Source organism: Mustela nivalis (assembly GCF_964662115.1).
Source record: "Mustela nivalis genome assembly, chromosome: 11".
Taxonomy (NCBI): domain Eukaryota; kingdom Metazoa; phylum Chordata; class Mammalia; order Carnivora; family Mustelidae; genus Mustela; species Mustela nivalis.
The window spans coordinates 65,176,273-65,191,828 of NC_139030.1; the positions used below are offsets into that span (position 1 = coordinate 65,176,273).

Sequence of the window (15,556 nt, forward strand, 5' to 3'; positions counted from 1 at the left end):
TTTTCAAGTAAAAGCTTACCAGCATAGGAAAAGTATTAATGGGACATGGATGTGGTCAGTGTTTTCCTAACTGATGCTAGTAACGCATAGGCACATGGGCAGCCTTGGTGTGAGGACACTTGGAATTTGAAAGACTTCACAGCTCTCTGTTCTCTACACCCTCATGCCCTTCGGGGAGACACGAACCACTGGTCCTCTGCTCTTTCTGTCTAGGTTTTATACAAGCAGAACTGGGAAGACACCAAGGATAAGTACCTGCTTCCCCCTGATGCCCCTGAACTTGTCCAGGCAGTTAAGAACACAGCCATGTTCAGTAAGGTAAGGGCTTCTGCTCTGTCGCTGCTTCTCTCCTTCCCCCACATAAATCAGAGCAATACCCAGTCCTCTTGATGATCTGGAATGCTCACTTTTTGTGAGTATCCTTGAGCCATGTGGGTTTCAGGGATGGAGGTGGGCAGGGAGGAACTGAGAGGAAAGCTCTTGAGTAGAGTGGAGGAGAGGGTCTTGGGGGGAAGCTAAGCAACATGGGGAGAACAAGTAGGGGCGTACGAAGATGCACCTGGGAACTGGCTCTCAAACATTGGGTTACACTTGGGGCATTTCTGGCTATCACGCTTATTAAATGCTTTTCATGATAGAGACCATGCAAAGTATTTCCTAGCTCCTTACACTTGCATTAGTCCTTGTTGTAGGAAGCAGGTACAGTCCCAGAGAGGAAATGAAACAAAATCAGACACATCCGCCCTTCTGAAAATAAGTTTTGTCAAAAGAAGAGGACAAGCTAATAATAAATATGACTTGGACTGAGTGGAGAAGGGGAGGTTATCTGCAGATTCCATTTACCTTGGCTTTTACCTTGCCTAATTTCTTCTTGCTACTGATGGATAAATTCAAAATCGTGTATTTCGTGTAAGTGGGAACTCACTTTCTCATAATTTTTCTCCCTTTTCTGATTTAGAAACTGTACACTGAGGACTGGGAAGCTGACAAAAGCTTGTTTTACCCGTACAACGATAGCCCAGAGCTGAGAAGGGTGGCCCAAGCCCAGAAAGCCCTCAGTGACGTAAGTCAAGTGCAGTCAACATTGTTGGGGAGTGCGGTATTGGGACACCTCAAGTTATGTCTTCTGGCCAGATATTCACTGCAATTTTTCAAAAAGGCTAAATGTCATTATAGCAGATGAATCTGTCTAGAATCATTATGGTGTCTTAACTAGACATCACATTATAATTTTATTAGACTTAATTTAACAGTCTTGTTTTTTTATTAGGTGAAGAACCTGAGTCTGAGACCACATAGGTCGTTAGTGGCAAAGCCCAGATTAGAAGCTTGGTCATGTGATCCCAAGTTCTTTCCACTGTCGCATGTGCCCTCTGTTTCCTTGGCTGGAGTTGAAGTTTTTTCTGTGACAATAGAGTGGCATTTTAAAAAATCCTTTGGGCTCATAGATACTTTCTCAAGTATATTAAGTGAAAAATGTTATTGAAGGCTTTTGATTTGCTATCCTAATTATAAAGTCTGAATTGTGGTGTGTCTCCCATTTTCTACATGGACTGACACACTTGTCCAAACATGTTTGTGTAGTTCTCTCACAAAAATCTCTTGCCATCAGCTATACATAGAGGATGTTTCAGAGACATGGAGGGTATTTCAGAGTTCTAAAATGTCAGCAGTCCCCACTGGCCAGAATTTTAGTGTCTTCGACCTTGAAAACATTTTTTTTAAAGATTTTATTTATTTGACAGAGACACAGCGAGAGAGGGAAAACAAGAAGGGGGAGTGGGAGAGGGAAAGGCCGGCTCTCTGCTCTGCAGGAAGCAGGGAGTAGGGAGCCCGATGTGGGGCTCAATCCCAGGACTGTGGGACCACGACCTGAGCTGAAGGCAGACACTTGACCAATTGAGCCACCCCGGTGCCCTTGAAAACCATTTTTTTAGAGGGATTTAGCAGGCCTGTTTCAACATAGGGATGTTGAAAGCACCAGCCGTAGTAGAGAGCTCCCCTTGATTCTAACAGTTGCCCTTGTTTTGAGGAGCTTTATGTATTGACTCCTGGATTTGCTAGAGTCTGTATTGAAAATCCAGACTTCTGCTCTTGTCTTCAGGAGAACATGGTTTTAAAAAAATAACAAGTTGTTTTTCCTTGAGTTGTCAACTAGACCCCTCAAACCTCTAACACTCACTGTGGACTTAACAAGTCATTTGGTGTCTTGAAAATTACTAGGATTTATTTCTAATGGATCTTAGAATCTTACCTTGCCCTGTACTGGAATTATGCATAATCATTTGATGGTGTTTCCAACTTTTGAGGTCTTAATCTTTTATCGCCTCTCACTCTATATCATTTGCAAATTTAGGGGCCCATAGAGTAAGTTAAAAAATAAAGAAGCCATAACAAAAATTTAAGTCTATCTAGTACTGTATTGGTTTTAATATATAGGGGCCTGTTGGTTCTCTTTTAAGTTAGCTTTTTGGTTCTGTATGTCATGAACATATACTATAATTGTGTAACCTTTTTCAAGTGATCAGTAGTTACTTGTTGAAAGTCCATTATGCATACATAGCTGATGGGATAGAAAGGTATGACAAGAAGTTTTCATCCTTTCCCTTGAGACTTTATAATCAGATAAAATGAAATTGTTACATATTAAACAATAAGAAAAAAATTTTTCAAAAATTTTAGAAAGCAAATTCTATAGTCTAATATTTGAGCCGTAGTAGAGAGCTCATGCAAGTTGTAGAAGTTCATGGTACGGACAGAGAGGGCACATGCAAGTAATTAGAGAAGGCCATGCCGAAGTGGCAGTCCCAAAGGAAGGGGCGAACAGGAAAGGCATTTCAAGGAGAGAATACCCTTGAACAAAGGAATAGTGGTGAAATCAGTCTTGAGGGGACAAAGAAAGTGAATGTTGTGGGTGCCTAGTTAGGAGGGCACTTTTAAGAAACTGGTAGCAGGACCTTGAAAATCAGACAAAATAATTCTGATGTGATATGGTAGTGCGTAAGAGATATCATGTGATTTTTGGAGAGGAAAACAATATGGTAAAAAGTAGGATTTGGAAAAAATCTGAAGGACAATATAGTAGATTGGGACTGGGAAAAATTGTGATCATTTGAAGAAGACTGTTTTAGTAATACAGAAAGACCAAAGGGATGACAGGGACAAAGGAAAGGAAGAAAGGAATCTGAAGGTAATAAGTATTTTAAAAGGGTTAAGGACATTGGATATTGGAGATGAAGGAGTGAGGGGACACATAGAGGAGTTTATGAGGAAGTCTGGTAGTCTGGGCATATAGGGCTACAACTAGTAATGGTGCACTAATGAATAGAGAAACAGAGTTGAGATGGTGGAACATTCTGATCAAGGCATTTTATGGATAAATTAGAAATTCATTCTATTGCATAGGTGTGAGAACAGGACAAGGAATGAACACTTGCGAGTCTTCAGAATAAAAGGGACAGCTGAAGATGTGAAACCGTATGAGGGAGGCAGAACAACATATGGCCAAGAGCAGAGTTTTGGATGACGCCCATACTTAGGACACCTGGAAAGGAGCCAGCAAAAGAATGAGGGAACAAACTGTCAGAGAAGTTGAAGGAGAACCAGGAAATGCCATGTCATATAAGCCTAGGAAGAGGTTTCCAAGAAGACACTTAATCTCCACATGTCTCCCTTTCTTCATCAAATGGAGAGCTGGGGGGTTGCCTCCATGTCAGCCTAGTGCTAGGGACTCTGAACAGTTAAGTTGACCCCATTTTTGAGATCTCTCAGTAGAATCCATAATGGAGAATATATAATAATGAAGTAGAATCTTCCCATCCTTCCTCAGAAGAACTTGGCAGTTAAGATAGGGCTTTTAATTTAATTGCAGGTTATGCGCCAAGTATCAGATTACCAACGTGCCTATTAATACTGTTGTCCGTACCATGAACTTCTACAATTTTGGGGCACAGAGCCCCAAGCAGGCTGTTGTTCACAGAACATAATGCTGGGTAGGCATGTAGATTTCAAACCAAGCACTTGGGTTTGGAAGCTTTCTGTCCCTTTCCTGCACCCTTTTCCTGTTTCTCTGAAACCTACTTATCATGTTTTTCTTGCTATCTGAGCAAAGACCAAATAATTTTACAAATACCAGGAGAGTCTTTAAGTTGATCCAGAGTGTAGCATTCTAATTATACAGAATTCTGAACAAGGTTCCTGAGAAATTGGGACTTCTAGATCTGATTTCTCTGAAGTTTTTGACAGGATGTCATACTTAGGAAGCATTTCTCCTGACAGGACGTTTCTTATTCTCTGAGGACTTAGCCAGCCATAGAAAATACCAGTCACCCTATGCCTAAAATAAAGTCTATACTACTTAAAGCTTGACCAGTGGCATTAATATAAATGCATTTTAAAATTAGTGTTTTAAATCCCCCATTGATCTAATGTTCATAAAAGCTTTTGTTACAGGCAGTAGGTAGATATTATCGGGTTAAGTCATAGTTAGACTTGGTTAAAGCATGAAGATGATGAGTGGGACCTTGGAACTGTCCAGCCTCTTTCTTTATAGTGTAAAGAAGAATACCTCCATGTGGAAGGAGAAATAATTTGTTCAAGTCTCACAACTGAGTAGAAAAGTTGTGATGATAAGCCATCTCTTGAGATTTCCCCCATGCCCTCAGTATATAAAAGACACATTCAGAATTCAGTCATTGAACATTTGCTCTGGTCAGTTTCTGTGTGAACCACCAGGGCTCCCGGACAAGACGTTGTGTTTTCTGGCCTTGCAGAGCTCACAGTCCAAGGACGGACAGATAGGAAAACTGTGGTTCATAGTGTCATCTGGGAATTCCTTTAAAGGAGACAAGTGCCAAGTTGAGTGAGGTCCCACGAGAAAGGTCCTCAGGTGGGGAGACAGTTGCTTGTCTGGAGCCATGGAGAATGAGCAGCAGTTCGCAGGCAGATGAGAGCCTGGAGCTGGGGCCTACCAGGGAAAAGGGAACAGCAGGTGAGAGGTCCAGAGGCATAAGAGGCTTTCATGTGTCTGGGGATCTACAAATAGTTCTGCATTTTTTGGAGGCAGAGGTCAAGGTTGGTGGAAAAATCGCCTGAGTAGTCAGTGAAGGAAAATGGAGGGCAAGAGTGAAGGGGTTGCATGACTAATGGACACATATTTTCCAACAAGAGAGGCCTTTAATAGGCAAAGGGAAGTTGCTCATGAAGGAGCAGCTGAAGCTGTCAAAAAAAAAAAAAAAAACAAGCGAGAGAAGAGGTGACGGATGGAGCTGGGTACCGAGGGATGCTGGGAGGGAACAGCAGTGAGAGTGCAGGGGTTCTGCCCTGCAATGGCTGCTTCTCTGAGCCACGCAGTAGTGGGGAAGGGCAGGGATGAGTACAGGGAAAGAGAAGAGGATATATAGTATTTCTTTATGAAAAAGGCAGCTGAGAGTTGACTGGGGGCCTAAGGACGGTCTTGGAGTTTAACACTAGCCGCTGTGAGCAGAGACTGAGCAGAGAGGCATAACAGGATGTCCAAGCTTCCTTGAAGGCAAGATGGCAGTTGGTTATGATAAATTCCGAGTATTGGGCATAGAGCCCCAAGCAAGCTCTTATTCACCGAATGTATCACTGGCTACACACCTAGCCTTCAGGCTAAGGGCTTAGATTTGAGAGATTCCCTTTTCCACTTCTGTACCTTATTCCAGTGGAACTTTTAGTTGTGCTTATTGCATTGTCATTGTCCAGTCAGTAGAATTGTGTGGTTTTCTTCAGTAGCACTCAGCATCCTGGATATAAGCAGAGGAAGTATGCCCGCTGAGTTGATTCAGAGCTAGGGTTTTGGTAGCGGGTGTGATATAAAGACAAGAGGTTGGGGAACACCTGGGTGGCTCAGTTGGTTAAGTGTATGCCTTCAGCTCAGGTCATGATCCAGGGTCCTGGGATCGAGTCCCTGCTCAGCGGGGAGTCTGCTTCTCCCTCTCTCTCTGCCTGCTGCTCTCCCACTTTATGCTCTCTCTGCCAAATAAATAAGATCTTAAAAAAAAAAAAGATTTATTTATTTGATAAAGACATAGTGAGAGAGGGAACACAAGCAGGGGGAGTGGGTGAGGGAGAAGCAGGCTCCCCAGAGAGCAGGGAGCCCAATGTGGGACTTGATCCCAGGACCCTGGGATCATGACCTGAGCAGAAGGCAGACACTTAAAGGCTGAGCCACCCAGGTGCCCCTAAATAAAACCTTAAAAAAAAAGAAAAAGAGTAGTTTCAATTATAAATCACGGCATAGAGACAAAAGGAAGGAAACATCTAAGTTAATAGCCTTGGTGAAGAGGGAAGACTTAATGAGGTAGAAATCACTAGTAATACTGAGAGCAAAGGCATGTCAAATCTGTAAGGATACATCCCTGTTACATGATACACTAAAGTTCAAAACTTCAGGTACGGATGAAAACCTAGTCCTTTTTTTTTTGTTTGTTTTTGTTTTTTTTAATTCCAACAAATGGAATCTGGGATGTAGAATAATTTTCTGTGGCTCATGAGCATCCCCATCTTTTATGTTGTCAGATTGCCTACAAAAAAGGTCATGCTGAACAGCAGTCTCAATTCACAACGCTGCCGGACCCTCCAGATATAGAATTTGCTAAGAAAGTGACCAATCAAGTGAGCAAGGTAAGTAAATAGGGCTGGGCCACTCTCTGCCTTGAAAGATCTGGCTTAATCTTCTCAAATCTCAGAGAAAGTAAGGGGAACCCGAAGACCCAACACCAACACCGAGAGTTGTTTTGCAATAAGACCCTAAAAAATCTACCTTGAACACGGTACCTCCATTAACACTGTGGGGCCATGTTAATAAATGTTCGGTCCACTTAAGGACTCAGTGATTGGTGAATGAGAAAGCTGCATTTTAAGAACAGAAATTATGTCCTGATGTCATTTAACATTGTGATTTAAGGAAGTGCTACTAACCGAGAACTGAGTCACCGCACATTTTCTTGGAGGATCTGATTGTCTTAATTCAGTGTGAAGACCTCATACAATTTAATGCTCTCTGTCAGACATGGAGAAAATAAGAACGCAGAGTGATCTCTCAGACAGGGCTTAGTGTGACAGCCATGGACAGTGCACTTCATAGCTTTTAAGGCCCAGGAAAATGGCTTAGTCTGTCTATATTTAGGCTGGTAAACTCGCTCTGCGGAATGCAGCCCTCCCAGAGAATGCCGAGAGACAGATGTTCAGCTGATGACGAGACCCATGCTAAAGTCCTATTTTAAATTGGTTTGTATTGGGCCACTTTCTCCTGGGATACTGCTCCCTTTAAATACTTCTCATTGCCCTCCATGGAGTTCAGTCCCCAATTTGGTCTACTGCTTGAATCTTGGTGGAACCTCAGGGTTTCTATCTTGTTTAGGTATTTGGTGGGAAAGGATGTCTCTGAGAAAGGAGAAGGAATTAAAATTAGAAAGATGAAGTTTATTCAGTGATGTTTTTAATGTCTGATGTTGCAGACTACTAACTATAACCAAGGGCTTATTTGGATGATAGAGCTGATAAGTACAGTAAATTTTCACTAACAGGAATGCCATGACCCTGGAATTTGCCCAGGGCTAAGCAGAAATGAACTTTAGAACTGTTCAGAAAGAGCTGGCCTGCTGAAGATATTCATACTTAAATAAGATTAGGGAACAAGGATCACTGATCTTTTTTTGAAGAAAAGGTACAAACCCTCTTTCAAATGGTCATTTGGAAAACAAATCTATTTTTAATTTTTATTTAAAGCATATTTTAAATGATATCTTACTAATGCAGCACACTTACCTTATTTGAGGGTGCAATGGGGGTACTTGAACATGATTTTAAAAAATGCCTTTCATTTTTTTTTTTTTTAAGATTGTATTTATTTATTTGACAGAGAGAGACCACAAGTAGGCAGAGAGGCAGGCAGAGAGAGATGGGGAAGCAGGCTTCTTGCTGAACAGAAAGTCCAATGCGGGCCTCGATCCCAGGACCCTGAGATCATGACCTGAGCCAAAGGCAGAGGCCCAACCCACTGAGCCACCCAGCTCTGTAATCAATCTCCGCTAATTTAGACATGCTGGTTAGTCTAGAGTTGTGCTCCTCGATGTAGTGGCCATCATCCACGTGTGACCACTGAGCATTTGAAACATGATTATATAAACTGAGGGTCCTATATGCATGACATAGGCACTGGTCTAGAATACTTAGGACAAAAAGAACATAAAACAGCTCATGATTTTCATATTGATTATACATTGAAATCATATTTGTTGGATCTATTGGGTTAAGTAAAACATATTACTAAAATTAATTTCACACCTGTTCCTTCTTGCATTTTAAAAATCGGCTACTAGAAAATTTACAGTTACAGTGGTGGCTTGCATGAGGTGCCTGTTGGACCGCACCACTCCAACCGGATACGGTGGCGTCATCGGACATTTCAAAATCCTCACCAGTCTGGGTTTGCCATTGTGGAATAGCAATATGAGCTGAGGGAAGATGGCTGTGGATGAAAGTCATTAGATTTGGCTATTCATCCCAGTCTTAGCCAAATTCCAAGTTTTTAATGGCTGCTGGACATCTAAAACAATACTCACTTTGGGAAGAAATGCTTGTGATTGGTAGCAGTCCATCCAACCACAGACCATCCAATAAGAGGACTAGAGCTGCGGGTGGAGGAGAGAGAGGTGATTTAGCTGTGGGACTTGCCTCTGTCCTCTTGAAGTGTTCCCCACCATTATGGGCTTTGACCCACGTTTCCTTGCTCTCCCACATGGATAAAACCTCCTTGATCTTCTCCCTCTTAGGTATTCAAATCCAGCATTTCCTTGTCTGTGTTTCCCAGATCCGTCCCTTTGTCTTCCAGCCTTCAGTTCATGTTTGTTTGTTTGTTTGTTTGTTTTTAAAGATTTATTGATTTATTTGGGAGAGAGAGTAAGAGAGAGCACCAGAGGGGAGAAGGTCAGAGGGAAAAGGAGATTCCCTGCAGAGCCGGGAGCCTGATGCGGGACTCCATCCCGGGACTCTGGGATCATGACCCGAACCAAAGGCAGAGACTTAAACAACTGAGCCACCCAGGCGCCCTTCTGTTCATATGTTAATATGATGATTGCATATCTGCAATGATTATATGGCTTATATATTGATTCTGTTGTTTACCAGCTTTCCTTACTGGATCTGTCAGAATCCGTTCTCTCACTTTTCTCTTTGGCCAAAGCCACCAGCTCCACGGCAGCACTTGTCTTGGCTCAGTCGCATTTTGTAGCTCTAACACAGACGGACAGGCAGGCAGGTGGTTCATGTGAGCGAGCATTCCAGTGAGGTCACTGCGCCCACCACAGCCAGCTGGAGGTGGGCTTCTGAGTGCAACACTGGGAAGTCCCTTAAGTCTCTCAGTGCTTGCCTCTCTGCTTCCTTCTAGATTTATAACATGAGGAAAAATGTGAGATTCCAGGCTGGAATGTCCAATGATAGCTCCCTGGGATCTAGAGTTGAAAGGAAGAGCTCTGTTTCCTTTGCTCTCTGTGCACACTCCTGCCACCAAATGGGTCTTGTACCACCCACCAACTCGCTGCCCTATTAGTTCACTTTGATTCTGACATTATCTACCTGGAGTTAGCCTCAGATCTCACAGGTTAAGGGTTCAGACCCTCAAGACTGACCCTACTTCAGACAACTAGTCGTAAATCTGGACCTCCCATACCTCTGACTGACTGGCTTAAATCCAGGCTTCCCGTGACCCCCTCCTCATATTTGATAATTTGCTAATAATTGGCTCACAGCACTCAGGGGAAACACTCTTATGTTTATTACATAACAGAGGCTACAGATGAACAACCTTAGGTACCTGGGTGAGGTCCTGAAGGGTCCCAAGCACAGGACCTTCCATCCCTGTGGAGCTGGGGTGTGCTCTATCTTAGTATTTCACTAAAATATTTTTAAAAACATCTTTCAGAAAATATCGCTGCACACCACAAAGATGCCCAGCTCTGATCTTCTAATACCATGGAAGCTCCTCTATCACAAAGACTTAGGGAGAGACTTCCATTGGTTCCATCAGAAGAGATTTGGTTGAGTTAGGAAAGCGGCCCTGGGGCCACTATGGGCAATGAAAATGTCAGTCGGGACCCCCTCCAGCTGCGTGAGAGGATCACATTTCTGTGAACGAAGCTGTCCGAAGTCCTAGTATTTAGCAACTCACAGAGTGAAGTGTGATTAACTAACCGGCTTTGTCGTCCTTCCATTTGATAACCACATCAAAACCACAGATGCAGATGTGGAAAGTCAAAAATAAAGCCATGTGTTTAAGAAGGACATTAGGGTGTCTAGTTTGTGGCCTAACACAAGCCTCTCAGCTCATTTCTGAGGAGGAGGAGCTACGGTCTGAGGAAGCAATTTTATTGCATCTATCGACCTGCGGTTACTCTTGCCCACAGAAGGTGTTCCAGAGCTTGAACTGACCCCATGTGCTGTCCTCTGGTAAATGAACAAACACAGAATCCTAGAGGAGGTTAAATCCATTCTTGCTGCCAGGTTTCCATTGATTGACTTGGAACATGACAGTCAGACAGAAGGACTGGGGGGAGCTGGAGGGAATGTTGGGTGTGGGGCCCCTCGTACAGTTAACGTCTCTGTGTACCACGTAAACACTCAGGCCTTGCTGACAGGCAGGTAGAGTCGACCGCTTATGGACAGAGGAGGTCCCAGGCAGACACATACCTCTCTCTTCCTCTCATTCCTCAAGCGGCAGGCCTTTATTCTTTCAACTTCTCTCCTACCTATAAATGAAGGGGAAGGCCATAACTTTTTCAACAGTTAACAAGCTGTAGCCTCAGTCGCTTGTAGTGAAAATCTTCCCAGACCTGCGAGTAGTCAGGGGTGCATGGTGAGAGATCCACCTCCAAGCTGACCCATTTTAGCTACTGGTTCATGAAGAGAGAGAAGTGGGGGAGGACTTTGGTTGAGGGTGCTGGGGTCTTAAACTCTTGTTCTGCATCTTGTTTTATTTTACCTTTTTTTCGGAGAGAGAATGTGCGAGTGGGGTAGGGTGTCGGGAAGGGGCAGAAGGCAAGAGAGACAATCTTAAGCAGGCTCCATACCCAGTGTGGAGCCTGACTCAGAGCTCAGTCTCATGATCCTGAGATCACGACCTGGGCTGAATCCAAGAGTCTGACATTTAGCTAACTAAGACACCCAGGCACCCCTGCATCTTGTTTTAATATCTTTTTAAAACAACGGATATCTGTATCTTAATGTGAGAATTAATTTTTACTTAATTTTTTTTTAACAAAACTACATATATAATTTTCTTATTATTTCTCCATAATGACCCCATGTTTGGACCTCATTAAGAATGTCTGCTGTGGGGACACCTGAGTGGCTCAGTTGGTTAAGCCTCTGCCTTCAGCTCAGGTCGTGATCCTAGGGTCCTGGGATTGAGTCCCACATCAGGCTTTTTGCTCAGTGGGGAGCCTGCTTCTCCCTCTACCTATAGCTCCCTCTGCTTATACACTCTGTCTTTGACAAATAAGTAAAATCTTTAAAAAAAAAAAAAAAAAAAGAATACTGCCTTCTCAATTTTAAATTATATTACAAAGTTTTAGAGATGCATCAGGCTCTGTTTCCCCTACCCCTTAATACTGGAGTTGTTTTCCTTTGACACCAAGCAGAGAATGGCAATATCCCCCACCAAGAATGTAGGTGCTTGTAAACCTGGGATGCACGTAATTCAGGAATTCTCTGTGGGGCATCTGGGTGGCCCAGTCAGTTAGGTGTCTGCCTTCGGCTCAGGTCATGATCCCAGAGTCCTGTAATCCAGCCCTGCATCGGGCTCCCTGCTCTGTGGGGAGCCTGCTTCTCCCTTTCCTACTCCCCTTGCTTGTGTTCCATCTCTCACTGTGTCTCTCTCTGCCAAATTAATAAAATCTTTTAAAAAGAAAAAAAGAATTCTCTAAGTTGTGTTTATGGGCACTTTATAACTTTCTCAATATCTGAAGAGGTCTAGTCCCCAAAAAGTTTAGAAATACTTACTTCTATAGGCAATCAGCCAATCGAAAAATCCTTTTTGACTGAGTTAAGTCTGTTTTGATCGACTGAAAAGTTGACTACAATTTTTTTAAAGCTTTGCGAGAGGAGAGTACACATTAATTGGTACTTTAATGTAAATATTATCTCAACAAAGATTTCTATCAAAGAATACTCACACAATTTTCTCCAGTTTCTTACTCTGTTATGCTATCAATGTTATCATCATAGTTGTTAGAGTTATTGTAGCCTACATTTGTTTAGGACTCTTCAGGGTATGAACTTTTTAATCTTAATGTGGAAGGTTGTTGGTGCTATGGTTGAGAACCCTGAAACTTGGAGAAGCTAAGTCACACCTTTGGTAATGATAAGAGTCCAGTCTTAGGCCCAGAGCTTATGGATTCAGGCCCAGGACTCTAAAATTTATAGTTATGAAAAACACTTGGCTATTGATTGGCATATTAAGCTCTTGAGAAAAAAGGGTATGTGCATTTGAGAAAGGATTGAGCATCCTTTAACTCATACTCACTGGTTCAGCACATCACTTCTCCTTGGCACTGGTTCTGTTAAAGGTATACTAGAAAGCAACTTCCTTTTCTCTTGAAGAGTATAGTAGGGGTGTAGGTGTGCAGAAACCTTGAGGCTCATTGGTTGTATCTGTTAACACATTTCCCAAGAAGGGGAAATTGCTGTAACCCAGCTCTGGCTTTGGCTTATATGCCCAGATTTGGTATTGAATAATTTAATTTTATTCTAAGAGCAGTATAAGGCCAAGGTAGTTTGAAGCCACATATCATTGACTCAGCTCAATTCAGTGTATTTGAGCATGCATTTATGAGGCCATTTATGAGGCCACTTGTGTGTGCTGCATTTTGTGTTAGATTCTGAGGATATAAACATAAAGAAGACATAATTCCAGTCTTCTAGATGCCCACGGCCTGAAGTTCAGGTGGGGTGGTGTTTGGGAGTATGATGGGGCAATTTTTGAATTACTTGCCAGTTCTCATTAAAATTTCTTTAAGTCTCAACTGGAAAGGCTTAAAATTAGTCTGTAAGCCAGATTTTTGGATAACCAAGCTTTCTGGATAACCAGGAGTATTGGTAAAGCTCAGAAATAAGTTCATCTGGCATGGAAACCTGGGGTTGAGTGGTTTTATTATAACTCTGAAATACAAGTGGAGTATGCTTCTGAGTCTCCTCCCTCAAACATCAGAGAATATCTGTAAGTTCTGAATGAACTAAGTCCCCAGATTCGACAAGAAGAGGGTCAATTATTACCTCTACCCACTGCTCAACTTTCTTGTTGACACTATGTTAGAAGGTTTGAAGACTTCTATTAAGAACTTAAGAAGTTCTTAATAGATATCTTAATAGATATCAAGATATCTTTTTATTTAAAAAAATTTTTTAAAGATGTTTTTTAAAGCTGCCCATTTACTACTTTTCTATCTTGTCAATTTCTGTATTTCCTATATTTTGTCTTGTCTTCTTTTTTTCTCATAGCAAAAATACAAGGCGGACTATGAAAATAAAATCAAAGGCAAATGGAGTGAGACACCTTGCTTTGAAATTGCTACTGCCAGAATGAATGCTGATAACATCAGCTCAGTAAGTAGGAGGAAATGGCCGGATGTTCTTAGGATGAAAGGTGACCCTTTCCTTTATAACTTCTAGTCCCCAACTACACCTGAAGGGGTACCAGAACATTAGAGTCCAGGTAATGGACTCTTCTTGGGGACAAGACCTGTGTAGGGTTCCTAACCAGAAAGAAATCTCCCAGTCTTCCTTCCCTTTTGAGAAATACTGTTTTACTCAGATTACATTATTCTTGCCTGAATTTTCATATGAACAATAGGGTTTCCAAGTGAGTACAGGTTAAAGGGTCCCTTTTAAATTTATTCTTTGCCTGGGGAACCCAAACTACATTTATGAAACTGACTAGTTTCTTTCCAGAAATTCTTCACTGAAAAACTCTTTTCCTTTTCTCTGAAATTCTCTGCCTCCAGCCCTGAGAGCTCCTTCTTAAAGGGTAGTTTCAGCCTCTTACAATTGCTCTAAGTCTCAGTTAAGTTTCTAATTGTTTTTGTGATGGCCCTACCATCTCTCATTGTAACCTGATCTGCATAAACCAAGAGGAGTGGGGCTATGCATAAGCAACCCAAGTGGCCCCTGTTCCCCCGTGTGAACCCTTGCACAGTCTGTGTTCACAGCAGTTCTCCAGCATGTTTAATGTCTTACAGAGAAAATACCAGGAAGATTTTGAGAATATGAAAGACCAGATCTACTTCATGCACACGGAAACACCGGAGTACAAAGTGAATAAACAGGCTGGGGTAGCAGCTAGCAAGGTATGGGGAAATGCTCTCATCTGTCATGATGGTCTTATTGGGGTGGACTTTTTATAACTCTTGATTTTGTAAATAATGAAGAAAAAAGAGTTCTTGGGCAACAACAAAAAAAGTACTTTGGGGTTATAAGGCTACCATATTTTTGAAAAATTTTGCTAGTATGACCATTAACAATATTTAAGTATTATCTTTAATATTTCATAAAGGACCTTTTCACACCTGCAAGTAGAAAGGTTGTGCTCTCCAACAAAAGAACTCCCTCAAGAAAATACGATTGGCAAACTTCTCTGAATATGGACATTCCCACACTCGTGATTATAATTTTTTTTTTATTTTCCTACTAATTGGTGAGAATCTGGTCACAGAGAAGATACAGAGATCCATGGATATGTTCATATACTCTATAGAGCAGACTTCAGTAAATAGAGTCCTCAGCAGTCTAGCACTAGAAAGCATGTAAACTTCAGAGCTAATCAGACTTGACTCAAATCCTGCCCTTGGCTCTGCTGAAGGAGTGAAAGCAAGAAGATCTCATCACCTAGGAAGCTATTTCAGTCTCCAGGTGCAAGACAGTCATGTTTTGGATCAGGAGGAGAGCAGGGCAGGTGATGAGATGTACTTTGAAGGTAGAGCTGATCTGGTCTGCTGTTGGGTTGGTTGTGGGATATGGGAAGAAAGTTTGGGTCTAAGCAACTGCATGAATGGAATTTCCCTTTACAAGAGAGGGAAGAGTGCGGAAGAACTGGATAATTATTTTTGGAGGGAAGATATAGGCTCAGCTTCCAATATGTAAGACCTGAGATGCCTTTTAGACATCTTAGTGGAAAGGTTAAGTGGGCAGTTGACTGCACAAGACTGAAGTTTCAGAGGAGATATCGGGAAGGGTTGTATAAATTTGGAAGACATCCGTATATGGATAGTATTTAACATCGTAAGACTGGACACCGTCAAGGGAGCAAGTGTAGACTGAAAGCTCTAGGACTGAGCTCCGGAGTGTCCCCACGCAAACACATCAGCACGATGAGGTGGGAGTAGAGTTGGTAGAGAGTGGGAAGCAAGGGACAGGAGAAGAGGGTGATCAGCTGTGTCAGATGTTTCTGACATGAATTTACCAGCATCTGGTCTCTGATGAACTTAAGAGCAACTTGGTTGAGTCTGCTTAGAGAGGGCTCATGAGTGGATGAGAACAG

General features: G+C 42.3%; 1 protein-coding gene and 1 long non-coding RNA gene across 2 annotated transcripts in view; one reads left to right on the forward strand and one right to left on the reverse strand.

Annotated features, from left to right (window-relative positions):
- Positions 1–15,556, reverse strand: part of LOC309843934 — a 1,014,078-nt gene that overhangs the window by 519,533 nt on the left and 478,989 nt on the right. The gene's annotated exons all lie outside the window — the stretch shown is intronic.
- Positions 46–15,556, forward strand: part of NEB (nebulin) — a gene marked incomplete at its 5' end in the record, with an annotated part of 202,237 nt that continues 186,726 nt past the window's right edge. Inside the window, 6 exons of the mRNA XM_082688978.1 lie at positions 46–54; positions 214–318; positions 959–1,063; positions 6,544–6,648; positions 13,522–13,626; positions 14,259–14,366. Coding sequence (XP_082545104.1) covers positions 46–54; positions 214–318; positions 959–1,063; positions 6,544–6,648; positions 13,522–13,626; positions 14,259–14,366 — 537 coding nt within the window. The remainder of the gene's footprint in view (positions 55–213; positions 319–958; positions 1,064–6,543; positions 6,649–13,521; positions 13,627–14,258; positions 14,367–15,556) is intronic.